Source organism: Ophidiomyces ophidiicola, assembly GCF_022830035.1.
Source record: "Ophidiomyces ophidiicola strain CBS 122913 chromosome Unknown scaffold_6, whole genome shotgun sequence".
Classification (NCBI taxonomy): Eukaryota; Fungi; Ascomycota; class Eurotiomycetes; order Onygenales; family Onygenaceae; genus Ophidiomyces; species Ophidiomyces ophidiicola.
Genome location: NW_026054646.1, coordinates 462,952 through 490,600, shown reverse-complemented (window position 1 = coordinate 490,600; position 27,649 = coordinate 462,952). Strand labels below are relative to the sequence as shown.

Genomic DNA, 27,649 nt, shown 5'->3' with positions numbered 1-27,649 from the left:
CGGCAGGGATGGCGACAAGACGGCCGGATGAGCAGCGGCGGGCGGTGATTCGCTGCCCGGGCGTGCGAGGGGTGGTGCGCTGGCGGTGAGACGGCGCAGGCAGGGCAGGGCAGGGCTGCTAGTCTTATATAGTATTGTCTGTCTGTGAGTGGTAGTTAGTAGCTACTCCGTACTCCGTACTCTGCTCCTCTCTCTCGTCCTGCTCGCGCCGGTGCGTGGCAGTAGCGGGGCGCCCTGCCGTGCTGGCCGTCTCACGCGGGGAGTGGTACAGCCACACCCACCACGCAGCCCGTTCTCTCCCTCGCTGCCCTAGTTAGTTGCCCTTCTTTCCTTATTTCCTCGCCCCTCGGCCAGCCACGGCTCCCGCCCGTGCTGTCATCACTCTGCTACTAACTAACTAACTAACTCCGAGCTTGGACTCCCGCCGTCCCGCCTGACTTGCCCGCGCCCGCCGAGCCTAACTATCCCACCACTGACCTGCTCCCTCTTCGCGCCCGCACCTCACGCTGCAGCCTGGCCCCCCCGCCCCGTCACAAATAGGGCGCCGCCCCCGTCGATTGGCATGGCTGATTGGACTCTGCCCGTATCCGCTAAATCATAAAAAACAAAGCAATCTTATTCTTCCTTTGTTTGACGGGCTGGCTACGTCATGAATATCAGTAGACCCTGCCCTGCCTGTCGTTGAGCTTCAACTGCATACGTCTGTCACAACTCCGGTCCATCTCTCCCCGGCCTGGTCTGAAAAGAACCACCAAACACCCCCAAAAACCTGGCTGCTGCCTGCGAATGAAACGTCCACGACATTCGTTGCCAATAGCATATATTTCCTTTTTTCAAGATGCAAGCGTTCCGTGTTGTCGAAGAACTAGCTAGTTCACTACTAGTTATGTAGTTAGTAACTACTATTGGATACATCTCAGCCTTCTTCAGATCACATATCAACCACTACTCCATACACTCGCACCTCTACCATCATCCCCCCCAAAACACACACTCACTCGCTCTCCCACCACTACCCCATCGGCAACCCGGGCCTCTTCACCTTCTCGCACGCCAGCAGCCGCGGCCCGCCCGCCGCCAGCACCGCGCGCGCCACGCACCGCTCCGTCGACCCCAGCGGCAGCACGAACGTCGCCCGCTCGCCGGCCTTGTACGACCACGCGCTCACCTTGCCGCACGCCTTGTCCAGCTCCCCGTGCAGCTTCACCCCGTCGCCGCCCCAGTTCGCCACGTCCTGCAGCACCGCCAGCGCGTACTCCGTCCCCCCCAGCCGGATCTGGCACCGCACCGTCGGCTCCTTGTCCACGTCGATGTGGTCGTCCTTCTTAGGTTCTTCTTTGGGCGGGTCGTCTTTTTTCGGTTCGTCCTTAGGAGGCTCGTCCTTCTTAGGTTCTTCTTTGGGCGGGTCTTCTTTTTTCGGTTCTTCTTTTGGCGGGTCGTCTTTCTTGGGTTCGTCCTTAGGTGGCTCGTCCTTTCTAGGTTCTTCTTTGGGCGGATCTTCTTTTTTAGGCTCCTCTTTAGGAGGGTCTTCTTTCTTAGGTTCCTCCTTCTTAGGCTCCTCCTTAGGTGCATCATCTTTCTCAGGCGCCCCCTTCTTCGGCTCTTCCTTCGGATCCTCCGGTTTAGGCAAGTCAGGCGTAGGCAGCCCACGCAGCAGCGGCGCCGTCGGCGTGGCTGCCGCACTCGACGACTCCACCGCCGCCGTCGTCGAGGACTGCGGCGTCATGGGCTGCGTGCACGACTCCGGGAGCCCATCGAGCGACGGCTCGCCGCGCTTGCGCGGCGCCGGCTCCTGCAGCTGCGCCGGCGTGGCCGGCCACAGCGCCGCGTGGAACGGCTCGGCCCTCTCCTCCGCGTACAGCTTGGAGCCCGCGTGCCAGCGGCAGTCGCGTTCCTGCTCGCGCGGGTCGTACTGGAACAGCGCCTTGCCGTGCGGCACGTACACGCCGGGCGCGAGCGGCGGCGGCTCGCCGTCGTCGTCCAGCCGCGACGTGGTCTTGTGCGTGATCGTCGTGACCGACAGGCCGCCGCCGAGGATCGAGCGGAGCTTGTCTTTGATCTTCTCGACTTCCGGCCCGTACAGCGGTTGCCCTGCCGCGGCGTGGTGCTCGGGTGTGAATATGAACGCCACCGGAGCGTTTTCCGCGTCAAACCACTTCTGCTCCGCATCCGGGCCCATGAAGCATCGAATACCCTTCACGTTCCGTGTGCCAACCACGTTGTTGGGACCGACCATGCGGTACTCGCAGCCGCCGTCAAAGACATCAAGCACGAACGTCTTGAACAGCGATTCCACGTATTGATATCCAGACATCAGCGTCTCGTGTCTGAACCCAGGGGTTTCCCAGAAATGAGCCCACCATATGCCGGCTCGCGACGCAACAAGAACAGAAGAGCACCCGCGAAGATTGACAAGGCCAACGTTGAAATTCTTATTCCCAAGGGGGGCCGTAACGATCGAGGGCTGGTTGTGCGACTTAGGAGCGCCGGGGGGAATCCAGAACCCCTTAACAACTTTCGGACCGGCTTGAAGCTCATGGTAGAAGAAACGGTTCAGATTATTTCCATAATCCGCGGGGGTTTTCATCGTCCGCTTTTTGAGCCCATGGAGCGCAGAACCATCACCAGACATAGACAGATTGCCGAAGAACTCAACCTCACGCTTTGTGAGACCAGGAGGCTGTGTAACCTCATTGGACACGCAGGCAGCGCACGACGGGCTACACAGCTTGCGAGGACCAGGACAGCCTCCTTTCCTTTTCCTTTCGGGCACTTGGGGTAGACCCGAGGGACAAACCGTTGCAGAGGAGGAGGAAGACGATGACGACGACGACGACGACGAACTGCTGGATGTCGTGGTAGAGCTCATCACGGGTGTCGGCGTGGGCTGCGTGTCTTCCGTAGGGACCACCGGAGGGGCGCCGGGCGGAGGCGTGGGCGGAGGCATGGGATCACTGGGAGATGGACTTGGCTTGGCATCTTCGGGAGGGCTAACCGGAGGCGGCGTCGGGTTGACTTCAGGTGGAGGAGGCTTGATTGGAGGGTCAACCTCTGGGGGTTTGACCTCTGGGGGGGTTGGGGGAGGAACTGGCGGAGGAACCGGCGGGGGAACTGGTGGAAGAACTGGCGGAGGTACAGGAGGGGGTACCGGAGGAGGCACTGGCGGAGGCACAGGCGGAAGAACTGGGGGAGGTACCGGAGGAGGTACTGGAGGAGGGACTGGAGGAGGGACCGGCGGAAGAACTGGCGGCGGAATCGGTGGCAGAACTACAGGAGGTACCGGAGGAAGTACTGGCGGAGGGATCGGCGGAGGGATAATTGGGGGGAAAATCGGAGGCGGGTGGATATTTGGCGGTTCGATTTTTGGGGGGTCGATCTTCGGCGGGTTAATTATAGGCGGAAGAGGTGGAGGGATAATAGGGGGAATGATAGGAGGTGGATTGATCTTCGGAGGCTCAATCTTTGGCGGATTAATGGGAGGAATTGGAGGTGGGATAATAATAGGAGGGCCTCCTTTATCTCCCCCTTTATTATCCTGCTGAGGTGGTGGCGGCGGCGGCGGCGGTGGAGGCGGCGGTGGTGGTGGTGAAGGGGGTGTCGATGGATTTGGCACGGGAACCGGGATGGGCACAACCACTGGGATAATATCGCTTGACGTGGAGCTGACAGCACTGGTAGTTTCCTGAGCGGTCTGCTGCGGTGCGGTTGTGATTTGCGCCTTCGGATCCACGCTTCCACTTGGTGTATTGGAAACCGTGTCTGGAATCACGGAGTTCGCGGGAGTGCTGCTTTGGGCAGAGGACAATTGACCACTTGTTGAGGGAATGGTGGAGACCAACGCAGCAGTTGAAGGTGTGGGAGCTTCTTCCGGCGGTGGATTTGGCTTCGTCGTAGGAGTGGTTTCGACCGGAGGCGACGTAGCGGAGTTGCTTGGAACCGGAATGATCAGTGGTGGTAAATCCGTAGTAGTCGTAGAGCCCTGTTGGACGCTGGAAGACTCAGGCACTGGAACGGATGAGATCGTATTGTCAATAACAGACACTTGACTCATGGATGTTGAGACACCGGAGACAACAGGTGGCTGCGATGCCGTGAGGATCGCGGAGATTTGTTGGGTTCCAGAAAGTGAAACATCGGGAACTACTACTGACGTGCTACTTCCGACAACAGAATCCTGGCTGGTAGATATCGAGGCACTCGGAACAACTGAAGGTTGCCATACCGTGGATGTTGCAGAGGATACAGGCGCCAAAATCGAGGATATGCTAGTCTCGGCAGTGGAAGGTAGACCGGTAGACTGCGAACCACTAGGGACTACCGGGGGCTGCCATGCTGTTGAAGCTGCAGGGTTGTGTTCAGTGTTGGATGACACAGGAATCGGAATGCTCGAGACTGTATTTCCAGCAACAGATGATTGACCAATTGGTGTTGAGTCACTTGGGACTGCTGGTGGAGTTTGCTGGGTGTTGGAAGGTATTGGAACAGAGACGGTTAACATAGTATTCCAAACTATGGAAGGCTGGGTGGCAGGAATTGAACCCTCGGGAACAACCGGATGTGTCAAGAATGATTGAACTGGGAGACCAGGTGTCGTCTCTGGCTGTGGAATAGAAAGGGTGGAAAAGCTCTCCGGCTGCGGATTTGGAACCGGGGCAATGGGAACATCTGGATGGGGGGCAACAACAGGAGTGTTTGTTGAATTCCATGATGGCCATGGGATCGACGGATTTTGGGCTAGGGGAACATCAGTACCTAACAGATATCATTGAGCGATGGACATATGGGAATAACTACCCCGTGGAGCAGCTAAGACATCAGAAGGGAGAACAGCCAATGCTAGGCATAGCCAAGCCAGCGGGTTTGGCTGCCGACTGGGCTGCATGTTGCATAGCAACAGCAGTAGCAAGCAATCAACAAGGAGTAATTCAAGCCAGAATAAAAAGTCCGGTGCTTGGTCAAGAGGATCCGTTGACCGAGAATAGACCCACGGATATATACCCAGAGGATGAGCATGGGTGAAATGGTATGTCGGTACCCTTGCATCTTTCCGCCAGCTTCGCAGCCCCAAAGCATCCGTAGTAAAACATAACAATATGGGAATACAGGTCCACATTCACGCTGCGGTATTTTCCTCAGGGCCGTTGTTATCCAATTAAAAAGCTATATCAAGTATGAGCGGCCGACACAGACAGGGCATGCCCCGGTGAGCATTCGGCTAATGTCATTTACCAAAGGGATTGAGTCGCTATATAGGATGCTCACAGATAAACTTAATGGGTATCCCTCGCTTTCAAGGAACAACAGGCGGGTCGTCTTGAGCGGGAATCGAAACTCCGAAGAGCCCGATTCATGCCGGCTGCAATGCATTATTGATATACCCAAAAAAAGAAAACACCTAGAAAACAGCACCCATCCGGACCCACGATTACTTTCTTGGGTTAACGCTGTTGACACAGGGAAAAAAACTCTGCACGCAAGGAGGTCCGATGATCACCTCAAGACGAGAAATATTTGAAACGACTGGACGGCACGGTCGGAAATAGAAAAAAAAAAAGAGGAAAATCTCTCAATTAAGTGAGCCAAAGAGAATACCGCGGCACATCACATCTCATAAGATGGGAACACAAAGAGCTGTTGTAGTATCCTGTTTTGGGTTTCAGTAACTATTGGAAATGCAGATTGGATGTTTCAGGGCGTGGCATCGGCAAAAAAGACGAAGATTTTCCCATCCTCTACCCGGTGTGAGGCCTTGTTTGCAGAGGTAAAAAGCCGCAAGGTCCCAACGCGAAGCACCCTCGAGCTTCAAGCTCGGTCGGCAATACAAGGGTTTCTTTGTTTGCTGCACAAGCGATTTAGCATCATGAATATCATTCAAGAGTGTCATGTAAGGCAGTTGATATCAAAATCACTCCACCAAGCGTCTGTCGTCGCCGTTAGGATTCTCGACTGCACGTCCGTTCTTTTCGCGGCTAGCCGGAACCTTAATCACACATATGACTAATCATCTTGTAGTTATAAGTCTTAAGAGGTACGATGTCAAGCAGTCACGAACCAACGGGGACTTTGAAAAGTATCTCATGGCAGAGACCTCCAAATGGCTGCTGTTGCTTTCTACATAACCCATGATTCTCGAATACTTTAGCTGCTAGTAACGATGAGAGCAATAATAATAACAATTATATCCCATTCTGCTTTTGTTAACTGTTTAACGGGATGCCAATACGGAGTACTTACACCATATTCAAGCGTAGTCAGAAGCAGAATCAACCAGCTAAAAAGCAAAGGCTCAGAGAGGAACTAGAGGCAGATAGCAATTGAGGAGTTGAAGCTGCACTCCCCAAATATTCGATTTCTCGCCTGGATAGAAGTATCTTATGACTGTTCTGCCCTTTTCAAGTCCCAAAATTTCTAGTTTCTATAACAATTATAGAGTTTAAGCTTCAACAGTACTTTGAACCCCATGGACTCTGGTTAAAGTGACGTTTTTAATTTTAATTTCATTGTTGAGGTCGATAATCCTTTGGTCTCCAAAGAAATGGTAGAGATATTTCAATGGCTCCTCTATACGGCGCCGCCCGATATTTCAGTTGTATCTGGTATCAGGAAGAAGTCTTATTCGCCTTTAGCAATGTTCTCTGATGTTGTTCGCTTGGTACTCGGTATTGTTGAAGAATCGACCTGAGTGGAGAACATGGTGTCTAGGAGTTGTGTGCAATTTGGAGGAGCATGGCCCAGTATGATATCCCTAGCATCCTTTTTATGCCAGCGTCAAGCGTTTAACTGTCATGCAATCTTGAGAAGAACCTCAAAGCTGGGGTGTTATCGATATGGAGGGAGGCGCAATCTATTTCGAAATGTGATGACTAATAAAATTACCACGTGACCATCGCTCGCTGATTGGACCACTTAGGGCTGGCCGAGCCTAATGCACACACAAACGCGCCCTCGCTTAAGCTACGGAGACGATCCGACTTCGTAGGCCGAACGACAACCACGACAACCACCTTCGACAACCCACAGCACACGGTGCCTCCTAGAGCAGAGCTCTCTATCCTGGATATTTGCCTCGTGAATCGGTGACTGTGCAGGATGTCCACTTTCGAGCCTGTGGTGCGTGTTATATTGCGACAGCGATTTGCTTGCCTACCATCTTCCACGCGATTGCTAATAAGTGTTGCCGGCGTTATAGGTCGTCATTGACGGCAAGGGACATCTCCTTGGTCGCCTCGCAAGTACCGTTGCGAAGCAGCTCCTCAACGGCCAAAAAATCGTCGTTGTGCGCTGCGAGGCTCTCAATATCTCTGGCGAATTCTTCCGTGCCAAGCGTACGACCTACCCTTTTCTCTGTGCAGTTTACGATTTTTTATTGGAATCAAGAGATTATCGAATGAAAATGCAATTGGGGAAACATTTCGACTGACTCAAATCGGAATTATAGTAAAGTACCATGCCTACCTCCGCAAGATCACTCGTTTCAACCCAACCCGAGGAGGTGAGATTCAGCGAATTCTGAAGCGAAGAAAATACAATTTCACTAAACATGGATGGCAGGTCCTTTCCACTTCCGCGCCCCATCCCGGATTTTCTACAAGACCGTCCGAGGCATGATCCCACACAAGACTGCCCGTGGCGCTGCTGCTATGGAAAGATTGAAGGTGTTCGAGGGTGTTCCACCACCATATGACAAGAAGAAGAGAGTTGTTGTCCCTCAAGCTCTCCGAATCCTTAGACTCAAGCCCGGCCGAAAGTACTGCACTGTTGGTCGTCTGAGCCACGAGGTTGGATGGAAGTACCAGGATGTTGTTGCCAGGTTAGTTGGATACAGGCGATTCATAACTGGTTCAACTTTGCTGATAATTTATTTTTCTATAGACTCGAGGACCGGAGAAAGGTCAAGAGCTCGGCATACTACGAACGCAAGAGAGCTGTGCGCAAGCAACTCGCTCAGTCCCAGAGATCCGCTACTGTGGATCAAAAGACAAAGGAACAGCTGGCTTCTTATGGTTACTAGAATACCTCGGCGGTTTTGTTGTTTATGGGTGAAACATTAGGTGCGATGTGGCCATTGACGAGCAAACTGGACGGCTATCCGAACGATTTGTACACATTCTACCATCGGGAAGGCCCTTTCATGACTCAGGGAATATCGTGATGGGAATTGGGAAATTAAAAAGAAACTGATTTCTACATTATGGCGTCGTTAGGGATAAACGCTACTTTCATAGCTCTCTACTGCTCCATTGCTCCAAATCCTTTTAATCAAGATGATCTTTCCAAGAAACTCAAACACTTCATGTCGGTACACGTAGCCTATTTTTGATCTTGGTATTTCCGTTGTGAGACTGTCGGTTATAGTCCTCGGGCTAACGGGGGGTGGGGAAACAGTGGGCAGGAGGATCGTCAGGTTGGGTCGGGGTATGCTCGGGGAAACTTGGAGTAGAGTCGACGAGCCAGCCAGAGCCTGGCGATTAGCAGAGGTATAAAATAGCCCTCGGGCACATCCTCTTTAAGTCCACACTCGTTTTTCTCCCGCATCTTCCCAGTTAACGGTCGCTGTCGACATGTCCGGCCCTGTATCCCGGTTGCGGAGTCTGACTGCGCAGCTGCTCCACAAAAGCACCGACGACGGCCACCACAACTTTAACCGGCACACGCTCTCACCGACATTTTTCCTGCCGCGCGCTGCGGCGATTGAGCCCGATGTACGTTGACTCTTAATTAAAAATTGCCTTCTCTATTTGTATTGTATCGCAACACTGAGCCGCGGCTGACCCGAGCGGCATCTAGGCCCAAGCCGTCTACCACATTACGGCCAACAATAAAGTACTCAGGAGGTCGTATATCGAGACTGCGGACCGGGCAAGAGGCCTAGCATATTATATCAAGAAGCATGGATATAAAAGAGTTGGAATTCTCAGCCCAAACACGCCTGCGTTCTTGGAGTCGATTTTTGGAATCGCAGCTGCCGGCGCAGTGAACGTCGGTAGGTGGTTGTTTCTCTTTGCGCCTAAACCCTTTAACTAAATGAATACCGTAGCGGTAAACTATCGTTTAAAAACGGAAGACGTTGCCTATATCTTTGAACATTCTGAAGTTGATGCTATTATCGTCGATCAGGAATACCTCCACCTGCTGGATGAATTTCGAAAGACTCGGCCCGACTTTCCTGTCATTATCGATACTGACACCGATGCTGTTGATGGAGAACTTAGCGGTCCCTTTGATGCTGCCGTTCTTGAAGGCTTGAAGTATGATACGCAGCTGGGAAATCATGGGTGGAATGCGCTGGAAACACACGCTGAGGATGAGGAGTCCCTTATTGCTCTAGCATATACCAGCGGGACAACTGCGCGGCCTAAGGGTGTAGAGTATATTCATCGTGGGTGCTATTTGGCGGCTCTTGCGAATGTAATTGAATCCGGCTTGAATTACGCCCAGGGGAGATGTCGCTACCTCTGGACACTTCCAATGTTCCATGCAATGGGTACGTGTCTGATACTTCCGCCTTTAGGATGAAAACACTGATTAGATTCTCAGGGTGGACATTCCCTTGGGCTGTCACAGCAGTACGGGGCACTCATTACTGCTTACGGAAGATTGACTACCCCGAGATCTGGCGACTACTCAAGGAAGAAAAGATCACCCACTTTAACGCTGCTCCCACTGTCAATACAGTACTTTGCAGCTCTAAGGAGGCTGAGAGACTTCCAGATCCTGTGCGGGTCACTGTGGCGGCTAGCCCGCCCACCCCCCATCTTTTTGAGCAAATGTCGAATTTAAATCTATATCCGGTTCACGTATATGGTCTTACGGAAACATATGGGCCCATCACGAAAGGCTACCATATGCCGGAATGGGAAACAATGCCGTTGAAGGATAAATATCAGAGAATGGCTCGACAAGGCCATGGTTTCGTAACAAGTCTTCCAGTTCGGGTTATCAAGACTGAGGTGCCTGAAGGCACAATTATTGACGTTGAGCGCAACGGTAAGGAGATTGGCGAAATTGTTTTCACCGGAAATATATGCGCCAAGGGTTACTATAATGACCCAGAGGCGACACGGAAGCTCTTTGCGGGCGGAGTTCTTCACTCTGGCGATCTAGCCGTCTGGCATGCAGATGGGGCTATCCAAATTTTAGATCGGGCGAAGGATATCATCATTAGTGGTAGGACCATGATCTACAATATGTTCGCTAAAAATAGTACTAACTAATGTACCCTTACCTATAGGAGGCGAGAATATTTCTTCGGTTGCGCTCGAAGCCATGCTTGCCACCCACCCGGATATTCTCGAAGTCGGGGTCGTCGCCGTCGCCGATTCACATTGGGGGGAGCGGCCCAAGGCATTTATCACAGTCAAGGCCGGGAAAACACTGACAGGGGAACAAGTCATCGAGTGGGCAAAATTCAACAGCGGGATCAGCCGATTTATGGTCCCTAGAGAAGTCGAGGTTCTCTCAGAGCTGCCTAAAACGAGCACAGGCAAAGTGAAGAAGAACGTACTGCGTGAGTGGGCAAGGGGAGCGGACCGCAATGCTGTAAAATAGGACACGCGTGGCTTAGTTATGTATATAGAGGCGGCTGTTGGCTAGTTATCAAGCTGTCGGTTCCTAGCACACTCTGTGCTGACTTATGTATGCTCGGCTTTCACTGGCTATCCCGTCGTAACAGGCACTTCGAGCCGACACGGCTGTAGAATCCACGGCGGGCGTGTTCGCGTCCATCTGGCGTGGCTGCAAGAACATACAGCCGTCACATGTACCTCTGCTGGTCATTAGGGTGGCGAGTGACATCAACCCACACATGACATCCCGCATCATCCTCGATATCGCAGAACCCTCACTTCGCTCTCGCTGCATCCCCACTACCTTGCCAGCTTCCGCTCTGTCAGCCCACGCCTGCACGCGCTCCGGCTGCCCTCTCTGTTTGTTTCGTGTTCTGGCCTAACTACTCCGTACCCCCGCCACCTTCCGGCCCGTCCTTAGTTCTGGAGCAGGCGGCTCCTCATTGCCGCGCGCTCCCTGGAATATGAAACGCCTTCGACATCTACAGCCATCCGCCTAGCCGCTATTCTCCTTCCAGCACACTGCCCTCTGTTGCACGGCCTTTGTTGATGCGCCTCCTTGTCTCTCTACCCGCCGCCCGCCACTGAGCCATCGTCCTCCAGGCTCTTACCTCACAGGTCGTGCCACCTGAGCCGCGCTTGACACACGTCGCTGTTTCACGAACCCTCCTACGTCGGCGCCTACCTTTATCCTCCCGTCGCCTCATCAGGAGAGCTACACAGTTTGACCGTTGTCTGGCCGGAAAGCGTCGTTGTTACCATCACACCAGCCCCTTCTCCCCGCCGCCGCCCTGCCTCGCTCCGTCCACACCTCTCAATCCCCTTTGTCCTACACTGTGAAAGCCCATATAAAGGGATACGCCACGTATTTGGGCTGGATATTCCTTGAAATCTTCCCATTTGCCAGGATGTTTCGCTCGCGTGGCTACCTGCGGCTTTCTGGTGGCGCCGCCTCAGAGTCCTCGTCATCTACCTCCCCAGAACGCGTGGTCGACGATGATACGGATTTCTTTATCCAGGCGAACGATTCGCAGTCCTCTGTCGGTGTTGGAAATCTGCGGGACCTACGAGTCGATGGCCGAGATGTCACGCTTCCGCCTATTTCTCGGCTACCTCCTGAGCTCCTTATTGCCATTTTTGCGAAACTTTCGTCCCCTGCGGATATGCTGAACTGTATGACGGTTTGCCAGAGATGGGCATCACACTGTGTGGGTTTGCTGTGGCATCGACCATCGTGTAATACATGGGAGAATTTGAAGAAAGTCGCCGGTGCCATCAGCACGCCGGATAGCTATTTTCCATACTACGATCTGGTTAAACGGCTGAATCTTTCGTCCTTGAGCTCCAAGGTCAACGATGGCACAATAATCTCGTTTGTCCAGTGTAAAAGAATTGAAAGACTAACGTTGACAAACTGCCTCCTGTTAACTGACACTGGAGTCTCTGATCTTGTTGATGGGAATCGTCATCTTCAAGCACTAGATGTCTCAGACTTGAAGAGCCTCACGGACCATACGCTTCTAATCGTTGGTCGGAATTGCCCTAGACTCCAAGGTTTGAATGTGACTGGTTGTGAGAAAATAACCGACGACTCACTTGTATCGCTCGCTCGGAATTGCCATCAGATTAAAAGAGTAAGTTTTTTGGATAATTCCAGATTCAGAATGGCATACTAAATGTAATACTAGTTAAAACTGAACGGCGTCCATCAAGTCACCGATCGAGCGATTGCAGCGTTTGCTGAAAATTGTCCTTCGATGCTTGAGATCGACCTTCATGGCTGTAAGCTGATAACGAACACGGCTGTAACCCACCTTCTGTCGACCCTTCGGTATCTCCGAGAGCTACGGCTTGCTCATTGCGTCGGCATTACCGATGACGCATTCCTGAATTTGCCGGACGGAATAGTATTTGATAGCCTTCGCATCTTAGATCTAACCGCTTGTGAAAGTGTGGGAGATAGCGCGGTTGAGAAGATCATCAATTCGGCCCCGAGATTACGAAATCTTGTTTTGGCCAAGTGCAGGTTCATCACCGACCGTGCAGTTCAAGCGATTTGCCGGTTGGGCAGGAACATACACTATGTTCACCTCGGTCACTGCTCTAATATTAGCGACGCTGCAGTTATTCAACTTGTCAAATCATGCAACCGTATCCGATACATAGATTTAGCCTGTTGCCACAGATTGACCGATGAGAGCGTGCAGCAATTAGCAACGCTACCGAAACTACGAAGAATAGGCCTGGTCAAGTGTCAGGCGATTACTGACCGAAGTATCAATGCATTGGCCAAGCCACGCATTCCCCAGCATCCATTAGTCAGTTCTCTGGAACGGGTGCACTTGAGCTATTGCGTTAATCTTACTACTGACGTATGTATGTCCCAAATATTTTGATCCCTGTGATGAAAATACTAAGCAGTTGTCTAGGGGATTCATGAGTTACTTAATCACTGCCCTCGGCTTACACACCTCAGTTTGACTGGAGTTCATGCATTTCTGCGAGAAGAGCTAACTACTTTTTGCCGAGAACCTCCTGCCGAATTTACTGCACAGCAAAGGGAAGTTTTTTGTGTTTTTAGTGGTGCAGGGGTTAAACGACTCAGAGACTTCTTAAATCAAACGGCAACAGCTTACCATCGTGAATTGGAGCTGGAAGAAGGAACGATGTTTGATGATGCTGAGGAACTTGATGAGGAAGAAGGTCAAGTCACCGGCCTTATGAATGCCACCGTTCTTAATGACGACGATACCGAAAGCCCCGAAGAAACAGTACCTCCTACGCAAAGCTAGTTGGTGGACTCCAAAATTCTCTCATCCGAAACCTGGCCCAGAAAAGTGCCTTTGCGATGCTTGAAGAGTCGTCCGCCGGCCATTCATTCATAGCTATAAAAAATCTAAGGATTTAGTCTTTACGCGTTCCATATCTGATGGAGCGATGTCAAATTGTGCCTCAGAGACTCACTATATAAACACCGGAAGCACTACTTTGAACTCGACATATGGCACTATCATTACCCTGCCTTGCCTTACTGTCGTATAAAAGGCTGTATCCGATCAATTTTATTTTTGCTGATATCCTGATATCTTTGCATGTCTCGTTTTTCAAATAAACTTGCATTGGCTTTTTTCCTTCTTCTGTATCTTGCGATTGCTTCTGGGAGATTGATTGCTGAAAAGGTGGTGAGTTGGTGTCAGGCTACGATGTTAATGATAGCATGAGCGCGGCATTTTTGTTTATAGGTGATAGTTGACTGGCATAATGGCACCAAGGAGATATGTTCATTATCACTGTGGCTTTTGCTGAAGTCATACCTAGTTGATGTTCATTACATTTGCAGGGTAGCTTGAGGGTTGCATGGCAGGAGTCTAGGTTGACACGCGGTGCTTTTCTTGAAAGATGCCCGAATGAACGCATATACCGACACATAAGTGCATACTATGGAGCGCTCGTAGAGAAATATGTCAAATGATTTATTGTTAAGAGTTTAAATACAACACGAACCCCCCGGATATCATAGATACATACATTATACGTGAAAAATAGTTCAACCCGAGTTTCCTAGCCAGCAACCACGACTACTACCAAGGAAAGCGCATAAAATCATATCTAGCCTCTCCTCTAAAATCGGCATGATTCCACCTCAAAAGTTACGACTCGCCTCAACTAGCCCATCATGGGCTTTTGAGATAGCCACCCACGGTGGCGCAAACAGCCTTAGTTCATCCAACGCGGGTATGGCCCCAGGTTCGTTAGCATCACTCCACAAACACGCAGCCTTCCCATGCAATTCTTGAAAGTCATCTTTATCCCACCAAACGTCAACGATCCAGTTATTCTCCCACGTCCGGCTCCAAAGCCGGATATCAGAGATACCTTGCGGGACGGTATGGGGCATCCGGCTGTCTAGAGCGGAGCCGGAGATGGAATAATCGCTCACGGCGTTGTTGAATCGAAGTTTGCAAGCCCGGGTGTTTTTACCGGAGATATGGAATCGGGAGTGAAGCAAGGTAGGCTTGTTCTTTTTTGTCTGGGTTGTAGGTTCGGTCATATTAAACGTGAGCCACTTGTCGCTGGGTGTTCCATCAACAACATTAGGGGCGAGGCCCTTCCAAAAGCATTTACTTCGTCCAGCCATCTTATCTGGAACGCAGGTTATGTTTCCTGATGCGCTTGGTATGGAGGCCGCTATGTCTTTAATGAACGGATCGACGCCCACCAAAGAAGCTTCATTTCGACCGGTATCTAGATCCATTTCTTGGACAAAGAATACTTTCAGGCGATTGTCGGAAGAGAATGGGAAAGCGACAAGGTTGTAGATGAGGGTGCCAATGAAGACAAGCAGGAGGAATGTAGGAATGTGGTAAGTGACCCGGTGAACAAATGGTGCGAGTGGTAGAAGAAGCAATATGGACAGTCCAGATATTCCGGCGTAAACCACAAGCATTCGGATTCCATCGGCGCCAACTTGATTCATAGCCGACGTAAGGAAAAGGCCAATTTGGCCAATAAAAAGTACGGCGATAGGTGCGAGTAGGAGGAATTGTATAATCCATATCCATGAAGGCAAGGTTGCGCTCCATTTCTGCTCTTCGCCAAAAACACCGGTTTCGATATATCCTTCGTCGTCAGTAGCATCGCCGCCTTCCGGATCCAGCCTTGTCCTCATATAGTTTGCGAAAGTAGGTCTTGGTTGTCTGCCAAGCAAAGTGGTAGATTCTGTGGGCTCTTCATCCTCATCATGGGTTGCTTCATAACTAAGTCTACTGCTGCTAGATGGCAATGGCAACTCCTCTGCCGAAGGTGACATGAGCCGGCTGCTGCGGCTGCTCGAAACTCGGTCAGGGAACTGGCTCTGATCCCGAGCATACTCAGTTTTCTTAGGCAGGGCGAAAAGTTCCAGGTAGGACAGTAGAGTGGCCAAGAATGTCGCAGCAAAGTAGAATACTACAGGAAAACCTGCTGCGATATGATACTGATTTTCCAGGACTGTATTGGCCACAAGTGCAGCCCACATGAAAAGGAATTGCCAAGTAAAGGCGTATGCTCTGTGCAATGCCGACGGCCTGGAAAAATCGGCTACGCAGCTCAAGAACCACGTAACAAATATCCAAACAGATATCATCATGCTCCATACAGCATACCTGCTGCTGTGAACGATAAAAGGATTTACCTTAGCAAGCAGGTAAGATAGGCCCATGAGTATTCCGGACGAGACGATAAGGATGACGGGATAGCGAAATACGCCTCGCAAACCTTGAACTGGTATAGTCTCCCAGGTTTCCGGTATAGTTTTGTACACAGAAAAGAGGTACATCTTGTCCATCTTGCTCAGAATTATACCCGTGATGAATAGAATAATGGGGCAAAGCACAAGAAGAGCCACGGACACTCCAAAGAGGGTATGTAGGCGGAACACGGCAAACGATGAGCCAAGGAAATCGAACCAAACACCATATGTGCCCGTTCCACTGTTTACATGGCCATTTTTGGTAGCTGGGCCGTCAAAATTGTTACCCGTGTAGGATACTAGGCCTTCTATAGTTGCGATGGCCCCTGACAACATGTGCCAAAGAGAACCCATACTTGTATGTCGCACATCATCTTGATCCGTATGATAGCGTGATCTAGGTTCCATGAAAGCGACATCCAGGCCTCGTAGCCCCATAGCACCATTGAACACAACGTAATCCGTTTCACTGCGGATGAGCCCCAGCTTAAAGCCGTCTGCAGCGATCACAGAGCCAAATGGATGTTTGGCTTTCCCGTAGAATTGCGTAACCTCCATATCTGTTGTTCGAAATAGGGCTGCACGTCCACCCGCACCAGCACCCTCCAGGTTCAGGAATGTATGTGTGAATTTTGATAATGGATGTTGGGCAAATGCGCGGGCACCATTAAGATAATCCTCTTCGCCGTTATTCAAAAGAAGAACAAGACCCTTGCGAGGTTGGTGGCCGGGGAAAGTAAAGTACTTTAAGAGCTGAAGTACCGTCACGACTCCAACGCCGTCATCAGTAGCTCCGTACCCAGTTGACACACTGTCATAATGAGCGTTGACGAGGACCCCTCCCTTGCCTTTTGGTTTGCCATTAGGAACATCCCACCATGTCTCTTTATCGTCGTCACTGCCCCGAATGTAAATAATAATGTTTGTTCCTTCGAAGTAGACACCCGTGATAGGCTTGTTTCCAACGCGGCCATCAGAAAACGTCAAATTGGAAAGCGTATCATCAAACACAATCACATCCGGGGCCGCAACACTTGTTGCACCATCGATGCTGTATGCCTGGCGCGACGTATCCAAGATATTGTCTACGCGCTGCAATAACCATTTGCGGACGTCATCGTTCCTGCGACTGTTATACGGATGAAACCCACCGGTCAAATGCTGCAGATCAGACCATGCCTCGGATAAATCAATGCCCGTTGGGTTCGACCTGGGCGCAGGCGGGACAACGTGTTGAATAACAATTAGTGGAACGAGGAATGCAATGTATATCAGGGATGATACGATGGTAACTGGGCCAGGTGTGAATGCGAGCGGGCTGAATCGGCGTCGAGTCGTTGGCGCCATGTTGGGCATGGAGCCCATCAGGAGAAAGCCCGGAGTAGACCAAGATGTTTCGATTTCTCCATCAGCGAAGATGGGAAGGTGTCAGAGCTGCTTGTCGCGCACGTATTCTGCCGAATTGATTTGACTTGATAGGGTTCTCGGGAGCAGATAATCCGCGCCGAAATAGCCCCAACCTGCCCTAATATACCCCCTTTGGCCCTACGGATACAGACTGCAACGCTTCTCCAGAGATCTAGTACGGAACCCCAGCTAGAGCAGCACGAGTATAAAGTAGCTATATAAATTCTTTTACCTAATATAATCGAAGTATTTTTACATCAGGGGATTTTTCTAATCACCCTTGTCTGTTTTATATAATATGTTACAAGTCTCTGCTGAGTGAGATATTTCTTTGAACTAGATGCCGAAACAACAATAGACGGCTATGAATACTAGTGGGGCTTGTTTTAGCATCCCACAAGCTATGTTGATACAGAATTGCCAATTGATGGCACATATCGCCATTCCTCGTTCCTAGCGGGCAAGCAAGAGATCTCGCCATCGCACAGGAACTCTACTTCCGACCCGTGTATTTGTTGAGTAGGGGGAGCGAAGGGACGTGGCGTGCCGCGTGTGGTTCTATTGGGTGCTTTCATGCCCCAAATCAACCACATGTTTCCGGCGGATCTCTTGATTCTCGCAAATATATTGCGGGGCACGGATAAATTTCCTATTGACCAAGAGTTAGTTACTTAACGGTTAAGTGATTCTAAAAGAGTAAGGGCAAAGAAACACCGTTATAAGGTATAAGACGAACCTTCCTAAGAAAATTTGTAGACATACCATGACTTAAAGTCACGGTATCTGACCATGCTAGTGGATAGAGCGTCCTTTTTTTACTCCGGTGCCGTGATTCGATGTCTTGAACATTTTTCAACGCCTCTATAATTTTCAAGGTAGCAGCCAACTCGAGTTGGTTGATTTGCTGTTTGTTGGTGAAGGTAGAACTCCTGGAATGCCATCTGTTGAAACAGGGCGACGCCAGACTGCTACGGAATTTTTCGAGGTCATGGTGTGTAAAGATGGGGAGCTTTGAGAGCGGTTTCTTCGATAAGCCAACTCTTCATCGAGTCTATCGGAGCCATCGGTGAGCACCCACGGAGGTTTTGGTGGCCCATTTCCAGACATCGGCGCTCGTGTGACGTCGGTGGTGAGAAGGCTACCATTAACGAAATCGGGTAACCCATCAGAGCCGTGATTAAATTCGGGGTTCCACGAGTGAGAATGGACGATGCGAACAAGTTTTCCCAGCACTGCAAATTCTAGTTTCAGCTTGACGCTGTAGATCATCGCCTTAAGAGTCGTTTCGATAACGTAGAAATTTGCGTATGCGGCTGTAAGGAGTCCGATATCCATCAAAATGAAAATGAAGTTAATGCCCAACAACTGGTAAATAATTCTTCGGCTCCCTTTGTCGGAGGATGATCGCAAGATTTTGACAGCCTCTACAATGTAGAGTGTCGACAATAGCAGCTCTTGCACACAAAACCCCGTCATTTGCACCTTTTCCATTATCGAGTAAGCGGTGATGAACTCATGGTTGGACTCCGAATTGGACCCGAAGGTCAGAACCGTCGTTGGGATGTGGAATATAATCGCATTAACGATAATGAGAGCCAGAACGCGGCGAAGGATAACTCGATCGCGCTGGACCAAATGCAATCGGGAATAAAGAACGACGGACTGCCCTGTCACCATGCTCCACCAGCCGATTGTGATAAGCGTGACAGAAAGCCATACCGAGTCTATCAGATCATAGAACTTGATCAGGTATCCAATCGAGTAGGGCACTACCCCTATAATGCCGGCGACGAGTAAACTCCAGAAATAGAGTCCGCGATATCGGTTGAAGGTGACAAAAATAAGAATGCACAGTTCGATGGCGTTGTAGCAGGCCACCCCGAGAAACGTCGCGATCGTCACCTTGACCGTCAAACTCCCTCCATTGTATGCACCGGACAAGCCGCTGGTCACCATCTCGCCCGCTTCCGACGGTGAACCGCTGCCTCTCCGGACTCTGCGCCAACGAGCTATATCAATAAGTATAAACTGAACGACCTGAGCCCGCAGGTTTCCCCAGCGGTGCCATGGTTGAAAGAATTAAGGAAGAAGAGAGGAAGTTGGGTGGTGAGGCGATCGGCGCACCGTCAGGGATATATTAAAGCATAGAGATCCTTTAAGGAGCGCGCCAGCGGCACGCTCCACCGCCAACAAGCGGCCATACTTTAGAGCTGAAATCGCCCAGGATTCCAGGAAATTGGGCGGCTCTCCGTGTAACAGGCGGCAACACCGAAGTCAGTTCACTGGTTCGCAGCTCTGTAGGTGGCCATACCCGTGCACCTCAGCACCGAGATGGCGGGGAGGCAAGCAGCCACAACCAGGTCGGTCAGAGGGTGGACTCCATCTCTAACCACGGACGCCGAAACTTTGGCACCTCCGGTTTGTCAGTGAAAACGTGTGTTACGTGAAGACGCGCCGATCCCTTGGCTGGCCTGGGCTGGGGATCGACCTCCAGCTGAGAGTTTGCGTGAAGAGGCCAGGTCCGTGCCGGCAGCCAGCGGGCTCCCGATCGACATTTTGGCACACTCTGGAGACGTGTCGGCCAGCTGGGCGGTGGGCGAGGCAGATTCGCCCACAGACGGGCTTCGGGTCGTGGATGAGCCCTGATTCCAGCGCGGGGTGACAGCGGTAAGGCCCAAGAACCAGTGTTTCTGTCCCACTGGGGCCCTGGGGCGAACTTTGGCCACCTAGCAGCCAACGCTCAGGGCGCTGTTTCGATGGCGACACCCACTCCTGCAGAGCCACCACGGTGGACGGACGTTGAGTCTGCGTGTCGGTGGGCTGGTGGGCTGGTGGGCTGGAGATCCTCGACGGTGGTGGCGCGGCGTGGAGGTTGCCCACCCCCGTGACTGCGCGTGGCTGCCCAGTGACGTCCGTGCCGCTCAGCATCGCAGCGACCGCCTCGTCGGCGTGTCTTTATTTAGGCCTGGCCAAACTAGCTACCTGTCCGACGGCTAGTCTGGATCGACCTAGCGAAGGCTGACCGGACTTTACCCACCCACCTCTGTCTTCCGGCTCGGAGCAATACCGGCACCTCGGCGACTCCTCGACTATCCGCAGAAACTCGCAATAGACTCGCGGCGGAAGCGCCAGACCAGCTTATCTCTCGATATGGGCTGGAATATCGATCACTCGCGCTTTGTTGTTGGTTTTAAGAACCTTATCGCAGACAACATTAACTGGGCGGTTTGGATCTCATATCAGCCTACAAGCTGATGGCGAGCATATCTCATTACTGGGCGCAACAGCTACGATGATGAACATCATTCTCACCATACCTCCATTTCGGGATCTCAGGTGTTCGACTTCAAGATGTCTCGCGGCCGACCTTCCGGCCTCCCATACACTCTTATCTGCTGATAGAGTATACCTAGGTGGACGAACCCTTCCCCATATACTCCATACACGCCTTCTTGGTACCCACTCATAAGTGGTTCAACAGCTGGCGAATCTTTTTGTGGAGCTGCAGAATCTGACTTTCAATCGGATCGGCCGGTTTCAATGCGGGGATAGAGGCGATCATAGAGATCACTATTCATCGCCTGGTCCTCCGCACACCTCCCTAGAATAATCTTGCAACCAGAGGGGGGAAATGGGAAATCATGCCTTGAATCCTGATCGCCCCACGTGGCTGGCGGCATGCTGGGCGTTGAAAATGATGCCTCCCCGACTATTGTTTATTAGGGGATCGTGCCCGGCGCCCTTTTCTCATAACGATGTCATCTTGGCCAGTACAACCTTTTTTATTCTGACAACGAGTACGGGGCACAATTTGATCACGGCCATTGGTTGGAGCAGCGTCCAAGCTGTCACTATCGAGAAGCTATGATAACAGCCTTCAGTTTCTCCCGAATGTATATAGCTAGCGAGGGAAGTCCTCAAATTGTTGAGTTTGAGGCTGTCGTTTTGTAATTTATGTATAGGACATGGAGCAGGGGAAAGGAAAACCATCCTGGTTGCATGAAAAATGCAATATGAGGCATAGCCAAAATAGAGCGCTACGTTCAAGCTAACTAGACGCGCTTAAATCACGTACCTATCGTCATCATTTCGCCTCGGTAAAGCCTTGCGGTCAGAAAAAGAGTCGCAGGGATGACGTACGGCAATAGTATTGCTTAGGAACAGGTTAATAAAGTATACAGCTCCCTGCCTCTTTCTAGAGTGATGGAAAACAGAGGAGTAGATTGGTGGAAAAATGAAGACGGAAGGCTTAATGTTGGACTACCGTTCGAAGCAATAATAATGGCCCGAAGGATGGCTTCGTGCCTAGTGATTTTTAAGGCGAGGCTTCACTAGGGTGATAGACCCTGGTCTCTTGAATAAAAACTAAAAATTACTTCACTGTTACATATCGCAGCACGGATTTTTCTAGATTAAAGCCACATGTGCTTAGGCCCGCACATACGTAGACAGCCGCGATGCTTTCAAGAGTCAAATGCGTTAAATTTCAAATTCAGAGTCCTGATCCGGATCCTCCTCATTGACAATCTTACCGTCATCGCCCCAGGTTAGGTTGTTCGGAAGTATCATGGATTTGCCAGTCATAACATCGAATGACCGAATTTCGAAGCCCGGGAGTTTATGAGTTAGAATTCTTACTTTTTGGGGATATGCCATAAGCGCTGAAAGAGCTTTTGCTTGATCTTTAATCTCTGTCTTTAGTGTAAGAAAAGCCCCGTCAGTTGACCCACACCGTGCGGAGTGCGCCGACTTTGGTGAGGTCAATGGAGGCCTATCAAACAAACTGAGATTTATAAGTACCTCTTTTAAGTTCAAGTTGGTCTTATGCGGCAGGGGTTTCAAAACATCCGCGCAGATGCTGCGCATGCGCAGGCGAAGACCTTTTAAAGTAGGAAGAAGGGTACCAATACTTGCACAGATATGAAACTCGCCATTCGGAGTTTCTGTTGTTGAGGTTAACGTGGTGCCACACAGATCAAGGTCGAGGAGCCTTAAATTGCTCACAGATAGCAAGTCGCGTACTGTGGGTAGCATGAGGTAGTTGCGACGTTGAAGTAAAGGGAACAGGGGATGACGTTCACTGAAGGCATGGATACGGAGGACTCGCAGTTTTCGAGAAGAGTTGATTGCGGCCGCGAATCTGGTTAGGTTGCGGTTCAAAATCACCGTCCACTCTGCACGCAGTGCGCATCCGGTGGGTTTATCCCAGCTAGGGGCGATATCGGGAGCACTGACACCCTGCAAAAGATACTCTAAGAACGCGGGAAGGCGGTTCCAGTTTTCGAATCCTTTAAGTTCCAAGTCCAAGCTTTCCACAAGCGTTTGGACGACAAGCAAACCTCTTTCGGCATTTTGGGAAAAGAGCAAGTCCAGAAGAGCGGCTTGTGAGAGCCGGAGATGCTTGAAACACGAGGCGTGGGCAAAGACGAACCAATATTTACAGACGGTAAGGCGCCTTACGTCCTTGCGGAAATAAGCAGATCCCACGTAGTTCATCACTAGTATCAGAATCTCCGGGGGAAGCTGAAGGAGCGGCATGATGATAATATATATAATAAGGGGCGTACAACCGCAGTTGGGGTTCCCTCGCTTCGGGAGCAAGTTAAGACAACGCCGGCTGTTTAATAAAAATAAATCGATGTCTGAAAGTCCGAAGTTCTGCTCGATTGTGTGGGTTTGCGGCTCGCAAGGATATCGACTGGGAAGCGCTAGCCGAACCAGGCGAACGGTTGTTCCGCTTAGTCAGACAACCCAAAGGCAACGAGAATTCTCCGTACAAAGTACTGCGTACGGAGTAATAATAATCGACGATTCTCTGTGCGAGGGGAGGCAGAAGAGGTGGGCATCTCGACGCTTCCTGGCACCCTGTTCACGCCACCATCGCAGAACCATCGGGCCCCCAATCGAGCGGTGAGGCCGTTTCAATACTTTTCCGGTGTTTCGTTTTCGTTTTGTTGGACTGAGCTACGCGCACGGTGGACGTAGCACCCCTTGCAAGCCCGCAGTGAAGGAGTATTCTGGGCAGCTCCCGAATCGTCATAGCTCGGAAAATTACGGGATTTTCTCGACTCCGTCATTCGTACGGAGTCCGGAGTAGAAGGTGCTGTTTTCACAAGAGATCAAACGGCGCCCGCAAACCCGCAGGCGGCTCCCCTGCACCTCTGAAACCTGCTATTCCTTCCACCATTTAGAGTCGTTCGAAATCAAACCATCTCCAGTACTCCGTAGTGTAAAGCCCCGGACAGCATTTGATTCCCCGCTTCACTTCAATAATGCATGAATGAAGGATTTCTGCTGCGTCTCCCAGCCACAATCATGTCACGAACTCCTAGTCTTCCCTCCGGTCGCTTCCATCACCCTTTCAATCTCCTTCTTACATTCTGGCATTGCGCTCTCCATCTCCTTAGCTAGCACCTCTTGAAAACTGGCGAACGCCTCCATCTTTCCCTTCAGATCCTGGTTGCTTTTCTGCACTAGCTCCACGAACTCTCGCGTGTAGATATCCGGGTTGCGCGCCGCGTCGACATAGTCGATGATTTCAGGCGGCAGCTTGACGCTGTGTAGAGGGGGATTCGGCGAGGAGAAGCTAAGCCGGGATAGTGACGGTTCAACATACGACGGATCTGCTGCAGAATGTGCGGAGAGCGTTTGAAGGGAAATGGTCAACGATTTTCTGCGGGGGTTAGCAAGTCATCGTTGTCGGACAGCAAGCAAGGGCGGGAATGGGAACGAACAGTTTCTTGACAAGTTCTTGCTGTGTCTCTGGGCCCAGGTATCCATGCACTGCTGACTGGATTTCGAAAAAATTCTGAATTACGTCTTTGAGGTCATCTTGCGACAGGAGGTCTTAGCATCCATGGCTGTATCAAGTCTAAGGGCAGCTTTAAGGCTTACCGTCAATCTGGCTCAATGTTACTGGCGCCATAGTTTGCCTGTCGATACTGATGTACTCAGGACTCCAATTATTCCAACAGTGAATTTGTCAATTCTTAAGACAATAAAAGCGCAGGCTGGCTTCTAGCTATGATTACATAATCAAATATCCGACCTCGGCCAAAAAACAACAATCTCCATGCTTGAATATGATGAGTACGGAGTAAATCTATCATGTATTGTCCTTAATACTGATGCTTCAACGTAAGACATTCGCTCAAAATGCAGAAACAAAGACAAAGGTACAGACAACAGTCTGCATAAGTTGCATAAACAAAACATGTCCAAAGGAATTGCCTTGGAGTATACAGGCTAAGCTGTAGAGGAAAAGCCATATATCCATTTAGGTCCGACATGTTGCCCGTCGAGATAAAAATCATTATATGCGATGGTGGAAAAAAATTAAGAAATTTATACAGGTAAAATGAGAAATAATGCGAAAACATATGCAAATATACCACATATCATTAGCTATACTTCCTTTGTACGCATCAGCTGTACTTTGTGGCTCGCGGTCGTAGGTGTAGGCAAGTCTATTTCCGTTTCTACCAATTCGAGTCCAGAAAGACTTGGATATCGGCGGCTGAAGCTGATTTCCCAGTCTTCTTTGGTATTAGAGGGCTTGCGGTCGATTGGGAAACGCCCCTCAGAAACAGCGTCTGTTGGTGATTCACCGGTGCTGCGCAAACTTTTTGGCTTTGGAGGTGCAACGGGTCGAGGGCCAGGGCGTATTGGTAATTGGACATGTGGAGGTTCAGGCGCATGTTTGAATCCGCTAGAGCTCTGGATATCTTTTGACGACGGCCGTGGAACGAACTCTTGATTTGAAGTTGGGGGTCTTCGAATCACATTCGGCGTTGCCCTCTCGACAGGACCTTCAAACTGCTTCGCCTGCAAAGCAGCTTCTGCATCAGTATATTTACCATACCCTGAAGCAGTTTTTGTCGAGGGTTTAACATTTTCTTTGAGGAGGGACTCGACCTTATTTTGTATCACAGACGATTTCGGCCCTTCAGCCGATCCACCCAACCCTCCCTTTTCAATTACCCTTTGTCGATATTCTGCCGCAGCATTGGCAACTCTCTTTTCTTCTTGTGACAGTCGGCGCCGTTCGAGCTCACGTCGCGTTTCCGGGGACAAATGGTCTTCTTCAGCGGAGGGGCCGTCATCGCTCATATCGGCAATTTCCGACCCGGTAATTGGGCTAAGGTCGGCATATCGCTCTTCCTGGGAAAGGCCTTTAGGGTCGTGAGTGCCATTATTTTCGAATCGACGGAAAGCATCACCAAATCTACCGGCGAATAGCGTTTTTGTGCCGGATAGCGATAGAGAGGATAGACTCGAGCGTTTCACATGTTTCGATCCCGTGCTGGATCGCTTTTCTTGCTTGCGACTTTGCTCTTCTTCTTCTTTGGCTCTTAAGTAATCGACATCGGATGAGATTTTGCGGTCTGTATCTGAACGTACTGGGCGAAGTAGCTCGCCACTATCATTGGATTCTTGACGCGAGTTCGACCCATATAGCGAAGGTGAGGGTTCCTGGTCCCTTAAATTTTCGATTCGTGACCCAAAATATGCGCTGGATGGTCGTGACTTTGCATTTGCGGACTTTGAGCGAGTGGCTAAAGGATCGTTCAAGTCGGTGGCTGATGGGCGAGGTCCTTCCAGAGAGGGCCTGGAAGATGCAGGTGATTTGGGGAGGTCATCTGATGAAAGATTCCTGGAAGACCGTCGTCCTAGAATATCCCGCGACTTACCCAGCAAGTTAAGACCATGGTCCCAAGATTGTCGCTTGATTTGGGGTGTTTCCGAGAGCCTATGAGACGGCTTGGCCGGCAGTGTGACATTATCTACAGGTGGAGGGGGCGGAGATGGGGATGTCATTGTACCGGTAGATATCATGACTGGCTTTTGGGGCTTGGGCTGATAGATTGGCGGTAGAGGTTCTAAGCGAATATTTGTCTGAGTCATGTTTTCTTCTGTAAATTTTCGTGAAACTTTAGTAGGCTGTCCTCCCAGAGCTGGACTCCTCTGAGGAGGAGCTGTGGGGGGTTTAACAAAAGCATCATCTGCGAGAGCGTTTGTTATTCTCTTGGAAAGATCCTCCGTTGGCGCATTTGTATCAGCAGCCACAGTGGGTTCAAATTCAAATTTGCCGCTTTTTTCGTGAATAAGAGAAAATTGATCTAATGTTGGAAATCTAGAAGAAAGCTCATCCGCATTTGTTTTCTTGGTTCCTCCGTCAAGGGCAGCAAATGGGTCCTGTGCAGGGGTTCGCAGAGGTGATGGGCTTGGTTTGGCAGAGTGTTGAGTTGAGATAGGCTTCACAGGTCTACCTCTTCTCATAGGAGCAATTTCCGGTATTATCTGAGTCTCTTGTATAGGCGGGGAGAATATAGCACCAATTTTTGGTGTTTCAGCGGTAATTGGCAACTTCTGATATTGTCGCGCTTCTGACTGTGTACGGCCAGCATAAATCTACAATTTCGAATTAGCCTTCAAGCATGATTACAGGGTATAATACGCTTACGTCTCGAATTGGAACTTCTTTTCCTCCCATATGACATGCTTCACGCAATACTTGGTATACATTTGGCCGATCTTGTGGGTTTTCTTTCAACATTGTCGCTAAAACGAGCCGTTAGACGATGTTCCAATCCGTTTGGTAGAGGCATCTTACCTATCAATAGCTTCAATCGATCGGAGAAATGTGGGTACGCGGGATATTTAAAACTGGCATTCAAAATTGCCATCTGCCCTACCTCTTCGAAAGGAGTAGTATAATAGCAAAGTTTGTATAGGAGCACACCTAGTGCCCATATGTCGCTTTTCTCGTCTATTGGCTGTTTTCGGTATACGTCAATCATTTCCGGGCTCCGATACTGCAAGGTAGTATGGCGTTGAACATCGTCTTCGATCAACCGTCCCTCAGCAGCAGAAGTCGCAGGCGGCCTAGGGGGCGCGGAAGATCCAAAATCACAGAGCTTGTACCGGTACGAAGATCCATTTAGCGAGATCAAAACGTTTTCCACCTTCAAATCTCTATGCAGTAAAGGAGGTTTGAGGTAATGCATACAAGCAACACCCTCTGCTACGTCCGTGAATATCTTCAAAATCTCCGGTTCCGTCAACCGATTTTGCAGTCTCGTGTTCATGAAATCAATCAGCCCGCCACCGGCGCAGAATTCCATAAGCAGAAACACCTCATATCCACCACCCTTAAGCTGCGATGCGTGCGAATCAATATATGTCACAATATGTCGGTGTCCCTTCAGCTTCTTCATGGTTTCCACCTCAGTGCGCATATTCGCCAGAGCTGCCTTATCTGGAACGGCCACGCGCTTCAGCACCGCAGTGTCGGAGCCGTCAACAGGTTGTGGGAGGCGAACGACGTAGACATGGGCGAAACCGCCCTCCGAGAGGTATTTTTCTATGACGACACGGTGGTTTCCAACTTGGACTTTCGTTCCGGGAATAAAGGTGCCTGCCGGCACCACAGCTGCGGAGGTCATCG

The 27,649-nt window shown here is 50.6% G+C and overlaps 9 protein-coding genes across 9 annotated transcripts; 3 read left to right on the top strand and 6 right to left on the bottom strand.

Moving 5' to 3' along the window:
* Positions 1-1,012: 1,012 nt before the first annotated feature.
* On the bottom strand, positions 1,013-4,882 carry LOZ57_002317 (uncharacterized protein; the record flags this gene model as incomplete). Its single annotated transcript, XM_049251392.1, has 2 exons — positions 1,013-4,734; positions 4,795-4,882. 2 exons carry the CDS (start codon positions 4,880-4,882, stop codon positions 1,013-1,015), a joined length of 3,810 nt encoding a protein of 1,269 aa, XP_049109692.1.
* Positions 4,883-7,089: 2,207 nt separating this feature from the next.
* On the top strand, positions 7,090-8,011 carry RPL16A (60S ribosomal protein L16A; the record flags this gene model as incomplete). The annotated part of the gene is made up of 5 exons (XM_049251391.1): positions 7,090-7,110; positions 7,190-7,325; positions 7,439-7,492; positions 7,552-7,810; positions 7,873-8,011. 5 exons carry the CDS (start codon positions 7,090-7,092, stop codon positions 8,009-8,011), a joined length of 609 nt encoding a protein of 202 aa, XP_049109691.1.
* Positions 8,012-8,561: 550 nt separating this feature from the next.
* On the top strand, positions 8,562-10,548 carry LOZ57_002315 (uncharacterized protein; the record flags this gene model as incomplete). The annotated part of the gene is made up of 5 exons (XM_049251390.1): positions 8,562-8,702; positions 8,788-8,983; positions 9,038-9,484; positions 9,538-10,167; positions 10,232-10,548. The coding sequence occupies 5 exons, from the start codon at positions 8,562-8,564 to the stop codon at positions 10,546-10,548; spliced, it is 1,731 nt and encodes a 576-aa protein (XP_049109690.1).
* A 925-nt stretch (positions 10,549-11,473) lies between these two features.
* On the top strand, positions 11,474-13,357 carry GRR1 (SCF ubiquitin ligase complex subunit; the record flags this gene model as incomplete). The annotated part of the gene is made up of 3 exons (XM_049251389.1): positions 11,474-12,199; positions 12,254-12,937; positions 12,995-13,357. 3 exons carry the CDS (start codon positions 11,474-11,476, stop codon positions 13,355-13,357), a joined length of 1,773 nt encoding a protein of 590 aa, XP_049109689.1.
* Positions 13,358-14,208: 851 nt separating this feature from the next.
* Positions 14,209-17,142, bottom strand: LOZ57_002313 (uncharacterized protein; the record flags this gene model as incomplete). Its single annotated transcript, XM_049251388.1, has 1 exon — positions 14,209-17,142. The coding sequence occupies one exon, from the start codon at positions 17,140-17,142 to the stop codon at positions 14,209-14,211; it is 2,934 nt and encodes a 977-aa protein (XP_049109688.1).
* A 930-nt stretch (positions 17,143-18,072) lies between these two features.
* Positions 18,073-19,158, bottom strand: LOZ57_002312 (uncharacterized protein; the record flags this gene model as incomplete). The annotated part of the gene is made up of 1 exon (XM_049251387.1): positions 18,073-19,158. One exon carries the CDS (start codon positions 19,156-19,158, stop codon positions 18,073-18,075), a length of 1,086 nt encoding a protein of 361 aa, XP_049109687.1.
* A 2,523-nt stretch (positions 19,159-21,681) lies between these two features.
* On the bottom strand, positions 21,682-22,740 carry LOZ57_002311 (uncharacterized protein; the record flags this gene model as incomplete). The annotated part of the gene is made up of 1 exon (XM_049251386.1): positions 21,682-22,740. One exon carries the CDS (start codon positions 22,738-22,740, stop codon positions 21,682-21,684), a length of 1,059 nt encoding a protein of 352 aa, XP_049109686.1.
* Positions 22,741-23,520: 780 nt separating this feature from the next.
* NUT2 (RNA polymerase II mediator complex subunit) lies at positions 23,521-24,127 on the bottom strand (the record flags this gene model as incomplete). The annotated part of the gene is made up of 3 exons (XM_049251385.1): positions 23,521-23,875; positions 23,937-24,033; positions 24,097-24,127. The coding sequence occupies 3 exons, from the start codon at positions 24,125-24,127 to the stop codon at positions 23,521-23,523; spliced, it is 483 nt and encodes a 160-aa protein (XP_049109685.1).
* Positions 24,128-24,606: 479 nt separating this feature from the next.
* AKL1 (Ark- serine/threonine protein kinase) lies at positions 24,607-27,647 on the bottom strand (the record flags this gene model as incomplete). Its single annotated transcript, XM_049251384.1, has 3 exons — positions 24,607-26,613; positions 26,666-26,763; positions 26,816-27,647. The coding sequence occupies 3 exons, from the start codon at positions 27,645-27,647 to the stop codon at positions 24,607-24,609; spliced, it is 2,937 nt and encodes a 978-aa protein (XP_049109684.1).
* Between the last annotated feature and the right edge of the window lie 2 nt (positions 27,648-27,649).